At 57.2% G+C, this 8,253-nt stretch overlaps 1 protein-coding gene across 1 annotated transcript; it reads left to right on the top strand.

Moving 5' to 3' along the window:
* The first annotated feature begins 3,954 nt into the window (after positions 1-3,954).
* Positions 3,955-6,661, top strand: BAK1 (BCL2 antagonist/killer 1). Its single transcript, XM_049765288.1, has 5 exons — positions 3,955-4,057; positions 4,485-4,617; positions 4,826-4,969; positions 5,844-6,024; positions 6,101-6,661. Exons 1-5 carry the CDS (start codon positions 3,982-3,984, stop codon positions 6,203-6,205), a joined length of 639 nt encoding a protein of 212 aa, XP_049621245.1. The 5' UTR covers positions 3,955-3,981; the 3' UTR covers positions 6,206-6,661.
* Positions 6,662-8,253: the final 1,592 nt, after the last annotated feature.

The raw sequence follows: 8,253 nt of genomic DNA, 5'->3' as shown, positions 1-8,253 counted from the left end.
TCCTCCTCCTCCTCCCAGTCATTCTCCTCCTCCTCCCATTCTTCCTCCCCTTCTTCCTCCTCCTCTTCCTCCTCCTCTTCTTCCTCCACTTCCTCCTCCTCCTCTTCCTCCTCCTCCTCTTCCTCCTTTCCCCTCCATTTTCTCTCCTCAGACCGGTTGTCCTTCCCAATCTGGCTTTCTCTGGACCGGACTAATGATTCCTGGAGTGTCTGTCTCAGCATCCTCAGGACCCACAGGGGGGTGGAGATGTGGGCACGGGCATCCCCCCGCCCCAGCATGGGCCCTTCAAGTGGGTAGAACTGCTGAGACTCCTTCTCCCCTGTGCCCCCCTGGTCCCCCTGGGCCTCCATCACCAGGCCTCCGAAGAGTTGCTGCTCTGAGCCACTCCCCGGGCTACTCCTACTCCCACCAGCCTGCAGGGAGAAAGCGATCCATGGTGGAGGGCTCTGGGCTGAGAGCTAAGTACTTGAGTCTATGGCCTCCATCCCGAGGGGGACAGGCCTGACAGCGAGCCACAGCAGGGCTCCAAGCCCACCAACTGTTGAACAGATTTTCTAATGGAAACCTCCAGTTGGAAACTACCAAGAGTTCTATAAGGCAAAGGTCAGGTGGGCGGGGGCAGGGCCAGCAGAGGCAGGAGGCTATGGGGAGGGGGCCCAGACTGGGGATGACTGGTGAGCATCAGGGGGCCCCAGGAGAATGGGAGTGGGGGCCAGGGGAAGGAGATAGGGGTGCGGCCCTTCTTTCTCTGGCTTGCACTCTAATGGATATTTACTCCCCCCGGGACAGCCTCATCCACTCATCTGAGTGCCCCCTCTGGCCTGTCTGCCACCTTACAGATGGAGCTGGGGTAGGGTTTGCTGAGATGCCCCTGTGTGTCAGATCTCAGTTTGGTTTTAGCCAGCAGCACTTCCAGCCCTGGTTTCAAACCCAGCTTGGTGGGACAGTTCTCACAGGCTGCGGGGGCTGTAACATGGGTGCGACTGAGGGCCACAGCGGGCCCTGGGGACATGTGCAGGTGGCACACAGTGGCACGTAAGACACCCCAGCTCCCAGGGCTGGAGAGACAGTTTAGGGGTAAAGAACATGCCTTGCACACAGTGGACCCCAGTTTAATCCCTAGTTCCCCCAGTGTAAAATCACCCTATACATGGTTATCTCCAACCCCAGATGAACGAATCTAATAAAGAGTCACGGCACAAAATAATCCAAACCAGGCTGAGGATGAAACACATGTAATCTGGCAATCTTCTCTCTTCTTATGAAGAACCAGTTGTCTGCCAGAAAGGTCGTTTTTCCTTGAGTACAGAGACCACCCCTAGGTAGGTCTGTAAAGACAGAGTAAGGACAACTAGTTCAGACTATCCTGAATCAGTCCCACCCAGGTTTACATGTAAGACAATCTCTGTTTGGGGGTAAAACCAAGTTGTAAACAAATAGATACAAAAGAACAGGGTTGATCTTTGTTTAGGGTGAAACCAAGTTGCAAACAAACATACAAAGAAACCAGGAATGAGGGGCCCAGAGAGATAGCGGTAGGGCAGGCATTTGCCTTGCATGCTTCCGACCTGGTTCGACTCCCAGCATCCCATATGATCCCCCAGCCTACCAGGGGGGATTTCTGAGTGCAGAGCTAGCAGTAACCCCTGAGTGTTGCTGGGTCTGACCCCAAAACCAATCAATCAATCAATAAAGTTAAAAAAAAAAACAGGAATGAACTTTGTTTTGAGTAAAATACCTTTGAACACAGAACTAGGAGTAGTTTGAGTACCATTGAGTATAGCTCCCTAACATACTTCTCCCCAAAATAAAACCACCATTTTGGGAGCCAGGAAGGTGGATCAGTGGTTAGGACATATGCCTGGCATGTGTGTCCATGGGTGCAACATGGGTCCCCAATAGTACCAGGAAAAGATAAAAAACAACAAGAAGACTCTTTGCCGTCCTGACCTTCTTTTTTTGGGCCACACCCAGCGATGCTCTTGAATAGCTCCTGGCAGGCAAGGGGGATCATATGGGACACCAGGATTCGAACCAACCACTTTTAGTCCTGGATCGGCTGCTTGCAAAGGCAAACACCGCTGTGCTATCTCTCCGGGGCCTGTCCTGACCGTCTTATCCCTGATGGGAAGATGAGAATGGGCCTGGCCTGGGGGTGGGGACAGCTGTGGAGGAAGCAAACCCAGTGAGTGCCAGGGCAGGGCGGGAGCCCCGACTGGCTGCTTGCTGCTGGCCGGTGCATCCGGCGGCCACCCAGCTACTTCCTCTAGAGGGAGCTGATCTTGCGGAGGAGCAGACACCTCTATGGTGGCTCTGCCTGGCGGGTTCCTGGGCCCCGCTGGGTAGCTGCAGCCCCCAGACCTTCCTGCCGCCTGTTGCTGGACACGCCTGTCCTGAGGGGCAGCCACCGGCCCCTCGGGGGCTCTGCCCTTGGCCTGCTGAGTCCTTCCAGGCCTGGGTGGGCCCCAGGTCAGGTAAGTCGGGGAGAGTCCCCCACATCCTCCCTGCTCGGCAGGCCCGGGGAGGGGCAGAGCACCCCCGGGTAGCTGCCAGGATTGGGGAGCAGAGCCGTGACTGGGGAAGCCCCCTTGCCCCCTGCTTCAGCCTGGGCTTCAGGGCCCTTCAGTCTGCCTCCCTCCAGCCCCACCCTGGATGCCGGAGAATGAAAGTCAGTCTGGCCCATAGCCCAGACCCAGCCCTTTGCACCTCGAGGATGGAGCTGAGGTCAGTGTCAAGGTCAGCAGGGGGCATGGGAGTGGATTTCTCGTTTTCCGGCACTTCCTGCTGAGCCAAGACATCCCCACCCCCAGGTTGGCATCTCCTCCAGAGAACCAGCAGACCCGGTCAATTGGGACTCGGACACCCCTTTCCAGGAAGTCAGGCCACTTGGATGGGGCTGGGGTAGGCCCAGGATTCCAAGCTGGGGAAGGGAAAATCGAGGGGGGCTGTTTCATCTGGTCCCCAAACTGAGCCCAAGGTGGATGGCGGGGGAGGGGGGCCTGATATAAGCATCCTCCTGGCTCTACTGTCCTGGTACTAGCCTGGGCAGGGGGCTGGCGTCACTGAGCTGGGGGAAAGAGTGCAGGAAAGGCCTGTGAGCAAGAAGTAAGTGGGGGGCGAGGGGCGCCCACTTGTCCAGTAGACAATGAGCACCTCCTTGGGCCCCTCTCAACTTGATCCTCCCCTTGAAAATGGTCCCAGGCCGGAAGGAAAATGAGGGTCCCCTGGGAGGGAGGAGGATCCCTCCTGTGGAGCTGGGAGGCGAGGCAATCCTGGGGTGGAGAAAGGAAGGGGTGCAAACTGAAAGTGAAACAGCACATGCCCAGGAAGCTCTCCTGTGGGCTGGGCACCAGAGAGCTGGGCCTGGCCTAAGCTGGGCCCCGGGGCAGGTGGGGTGCAGGCTGGGGTGCTCAGAGCAGATAATATGGGGACACACTTGGGAAGGTTTCCTGGAAAAGCCCCTGAGTTCCAGCCAGGGATGTGGGGGAAGGTCTGACCAGAGCCACGGGGTTTGGGGGGTTCATTGAAGCTCAGCTGTGGGGGTTCATGGGAGAAGTCTCAGAGCCCACAGCCCCAGGTTCATAGCGGGGGTGGGGGGAGACTTTAGTGGCCAGCACGGAGGTAGACGTCAGAGAGGTTCCCACTGGCACCCCCAGCCTGAGGTGGGCTTGTGCAGGAACTGAGGGTTCCCAGCTCAGAAACTGAACTACTGGCTCAGGACTGAGACCTGAAAAAATCAGTCTCAGCCCACCCACCCCACTCCCCCAGGCCTTAGCTCCCGGTCCCCTCCGCTGGCCCTGCAGGTGCCTGGAGATGCAGCTGGCCCCCGGAAGTCTGCTGAGCTCCAATGGACTGAGTGGGTGGAGTTTACCTGGGAACAGGGCTCCTCCCTTCCGCAAGGCTGTGTTCCCCATCTCTGTCTTCCCTTTCTCCCCACCCCTGCCCTGCAGACCAACGCTGTCATCAGCCAGGACCTGAGACATGGCATCGGGGCCCGGCCCAGGCCCCCCCAGGCAGGATTGCAGCGAGCCTGAGCCTGGCCCGTCTTCCACCTCAGGTAGAAGGGAGAGGGCCACCCCAGCCCTGCTGGCACAGAAGTTGGGTGCAGTCAAGGTTAAGCCTTGGGGGCAGGAATGGGATAGAGGTGCCATCCTGGGCAAAAAGGAGGGAGGAGGAGGAAGCAGGTGTGGCAGCAAGAGAAATAAGGAAGTGAGTTGGGGACTGTGGTGATGGCTGCCCACAGCCCGGCAGGATTCAGGGTCACACCTGTCCCCTTTCTGCCTCTGCGATCCCCAAGCCATGAGGGCTGAGGTCCCAGGACTCATAAAAGCCAACTGGGGGCCTCGTACTTGGAGATGTTTCCACTTGCTGAGAGTGGATGGGCCCAGAAGGCACAGTGCCTTAGTGTCCCCTTCTGTTCTTGGGGATCACCGGCTTCTGAATCCTTGGGTGAGCACTTCCCTGACTCATGTCCGTGTCTACAGAGGAGCAGGTGGCCCAGGAGACCGAGGAGGTCTTCCGCAGCTATGTCTACTACCGCCACCAACAAGAGCAGGCCGAGGGTGCCGTCGCATCCCCTGACCCAGAGATGGACACGCTGCCCCTGGAACCCAGCAGGTGAGGAACCCCTGGGTTCACAAGAACATCTGCAGAATGGCGGGGGTGCTGGGTAGAGTTCATCTTTCCCCCTCAGTGGTTCCTTTTCCATCTCAAAAGCGTATCCCCAACCGTCACTTCTGAGCACCTTCAGGACTTCCCAGGAGGGATACACAGGCTGGGGTGTCTCTGGGGCCAGTCTGCTCACTCCTTTCCTATCCCCTCCCAGCACCATGGGGCAGGTGGGCCGACAGCTGGCCATCATCGGGGATGACATCAACCGGCGCTATGACGCTGAGTTCCAGACCATGCTCGAGCAGCTGCAACCCACGTCCGAGAATGCCTACGAGTATTTCGTCAAGATCGCTAAAAGGTGCCCGGGGCTGGGAGGGGTGGCCGGCGCTTGCTTCTCTGTCTGCTCCCGCAGAGCCTTGGGTGCCACCTGTCTGCTGTCAGTTCCCAGGAAACTTTGCCCCTTACCTCTTGGGGATCCCAGACACCTCAACTCTCATGCATGAGTCTTGGTGCCCAGCTCTGGTGCTGAGGACCCAACTGGAGGATAGATGGAGACTACGGAGGTTGGGGGGCAAGTAGGGTGTCCAGAACTCCCCAGCACAGCTGGGACACAGCTATTTGTTAGAGCCACAGCTCACCTCAAGACAGCACTGAGCTCTCCCAAAGGCCAGGAGCACTATTTACTGTGAAGCTGTCCTGCCCCCACGGCATCCTTCTCCTTATCTGTGAGATAATGGGGATATATGTGGAGAGTGAGTGGTGTCCACACTTCACAGGTTTGGGGTGAATCCCAAACCAATCCCAGGTCAGGCAGCTCTGAAGCTGGGGTGGGGAACAGGCTGAGAAGTGATGGGCTGAGAGCCAGGCTCAGCCCAGATGTGCCACCGGCCTTGGAGACAGCCCCTTTTTGGGGTTGCAGGATCTGGCCTAACCCCTTCTTCTGTCCTTCTCTCTCTGCTGCCCTCGGGCTGCCAGGCCAGCAGCAAGGCCCACAGGTAATCTCCCTGCTGCTCTTTCCTCTCTCTGCCTTCCACCCTGCATGCCCCTCTCCCCTCAAGCTTCTTCCTTTCACAGGCAGGCCAGACGGCCTCTGCAACCCTGATTCACAGCTCAGTCATTTTGCTTTCCAGCTGAGAAGGGCTGGGGGGATGGAGGATGGAGGGGCGGTTCGGGTAGGCCTTGGGCCTCCTGAGGGTGGGGGTCACTGATGCAATTGGGAATTCTGCCCACAGCCTGTTTGAAAGCGGGATCAACTGGGGCCGCGTGGTGGCACTCCTGGGTTTCGGCTACCGTCTGGCCCTGCACGTCTATCGCCAAGGCCTGACCGGCTTCCTGGGCCAGGTGACCCGCTTCGTGGTCAACTTCATGCTGCACAACCACATTGCCCGCTGGATCGCGCAGAGGGGCGGCTGGGTGAGTGCTGGGGTGAGGTGGGTGCCCCCCCCACCCACTATGCCTCCTGCCCTCCTAAGCCCAAGTCTTCCTGCAGGTGGCAGCCCTGGACCTAGGTAACGGCCCCATCCTCAATGTACTCATTGTTCTCTCCGTGGTTCTGCTGGGCCAGTTCGTGGTACGAAGATTTTTCAAGTCCTGACAACTACTTCCCACCTCAGGATTGAGAGTCTCAGGCTGGGGTTGGGGGTCACCGCTGAAACTCCCCACTTTGACTTTACCCAAGTCTCACCCACTCCCTTCAGAGGTCCTCCCTTGAGTACAGAAGCTTTAGCAAGTGGGCATTTGAGCCCCGGAGGGTCCCTGCCCTGGCTGCAGCCCCCACCCCAACAATTCATGGTGCTAATGCGCCTCATCCCTGTCAGACAGGGCCTAGAGTCTCCTCTCTCAGCTCTCCTCAGACCTGTCTGCTGGAGGAGATACATGGGGTGAGAGCCGGTGAATCATTTTCTTCCCAAGATGTGTTTTTTAATGGTTTAGCTTTTTATGTTTGTTTTGTGTTTTATTTCTTTTTGTTTTGGGGCCATACCCGGAGGCACTCAGGGGTTACTCCCGACTCTGCACTCAGAAATCTCTCCTGGCAGGCTCGGGGGACCATATGGGAGTCGAACCGGGGTCCGTCCAGGGTTGGCCCACGTACAAGGCAAATGCCCTACTGCTGTGCTATTGCTCCAGCCCTCTGTGACCTAGATGTTCTTTTTATTTGGGGGGATGGGGTCACACCTGGTGGCACTCAGGAGTTACTCCTGACTCTGCACTCAGAAATCGCTCCTGGCAAGCTTATGGGATGCCAGGGATTGAATCTGGGTCCATCCCAGGTCAGCAGCAAGCAAGGCAAAAACACCCTACTGCTGTGCTATCACTCCGGCCCCCAGTTTAACTTTTTAATCATGCCTCGGGAGGATCCTCAGTGCTCAGTGCTGTCCAGGACCACACGGCTGATGCCCCTGCAATGTATCCTGTGCCCCAGGTCTTACAGCAGGAGATGGGGGACCTACAGGTTCCACCCCACCACATTACTGCCTGGCAGTTGGACTCTCAGGGATTCTGGGCTTGGACTGTGTGGGCTATCTAAAGTGACCCATCACACCCTTCCACACCTGCCCCCCAAGGACTTTAGTTATCCCTACACTGGCCATTTGCACACTCCATGACCACTTGCTCCCCACCACCTCCATGCCCCAGGTGAGGAAGGTAGGGCCTTGCCAAGCGGGAGGACTTGTCTCCTTGTCCCAACTACGAAGTGTTTTTCTACAGTAAAGATGGGGAGAGAGCCCATCTTGGGGTGCCTGAGAGGGAGGGGGAAAGAACAAGAAGGAATGAGTGATCACGTGAATACTTGAACTCTTGTCCCCCATCCCTCCACATTTCTTTTCAAGAGGTGGGGTGCCTTGTATATCTTGCACAGCCCAGGGGAGAGAAGTTCTTGATAAAGCCAAATGAGGGGGTTTGGGGGCTCACAGGCAGCCTATGGCCACCCCCACTCTCTAAGGTTGTCTAATAATAAAATACAATGCCCCCACACCCCTTGGGAATGTCTGCATCCTCTGCTCTCTCTCTCAGCCAGTCTGGGGCTTGGGGGAAATCTAGCCATGCCTGGCATCACCAGTCATGTCTCTCACGATGGGCATCATCCTGTGGGCAATGAGCTGGCTCTCCAGGTACTGCCAGTACCTGAGGGTTTTAAGCCAGTTTCCTGCCTCCTTCAGAAATCAAACCCAGGCCTGGAGCCATAGGCATTGATCTTGCATGAGGCTGACCTGGTTCGATTCCCAGAATCCCATATGGTGCAGTCTGGAGGGACTGTTGAGTCAGCAGTAAGTCCCGAGTATCATTGTGTGTGTCCCCCCAAATTAAAAATTTCTCTCCCCCTAAACTGGGAGGCTCTGGCTATAGTTGCTGTACCAGCACGTCTGAGGACACACACACACACACACACACACACACACACACACACACACACACACACACACACACACACACACACACACATCCCCTCAGGTCTATCCTGAATTCCTCTTGGGGGCTACCCTATCCACAGTAGGCCCCAAAGCCCTTCATTCTATCATTCTATTGCAGCTACCAAGGACACTGTGCTCCCACTCTACTTCCCAGGGGCCCCCGCACCCAGCTCTTCTTTCTGGTTTGTGCTGCCTGGGAGTCCCTATGGGGATGCAGCCAGGGGGACAA

This window comes from Suncus etruscus, chromosome 18 (genome assembly GCF_024139225.1).
Source record: "Suncus etruscus isolate mSunEtr1 chromosome 18, mSunEtr1.pri.cur, whole genome shotgun sequence".
Classification (NCBI taxonomy): Eukaryota; Metazoa; Chordata; class Mammalia; order Eulipotyphla; family Soricidae; genus Suncus; species Suncus etruscus.
The sequence above is the reverse complement of the archived record's forward strand: the minus strand, read 5'-3'. Positions and strand labels throughout refer to the sequence as shown.

Bases quoted from the DNA above. Each gene is read 5' to 3' on its own strand.
- BAK1 (XM_049765288.1), top strand. From the start codon at position 3,982: ATGGCATCGGGGCCCGGCCCAGGCCCCCCCAGGCAGGATTGCAGCGAG. The intron at 4,618-4,825 runs GTGAGGAACCCC...ATCCCCTCCCAG, and splicing joins CTGCCCCTGGAACCCAGCAG to CACCATGGGGCAGGTGGGCC. The intron at 4,970-5,843 runs GTGCCCGGGGCT...TTCTGCCCACAG, and splicing joins TTCGTCAAGATCGCTAAAAG to CCTGTTTGAAAGCGGGATCA.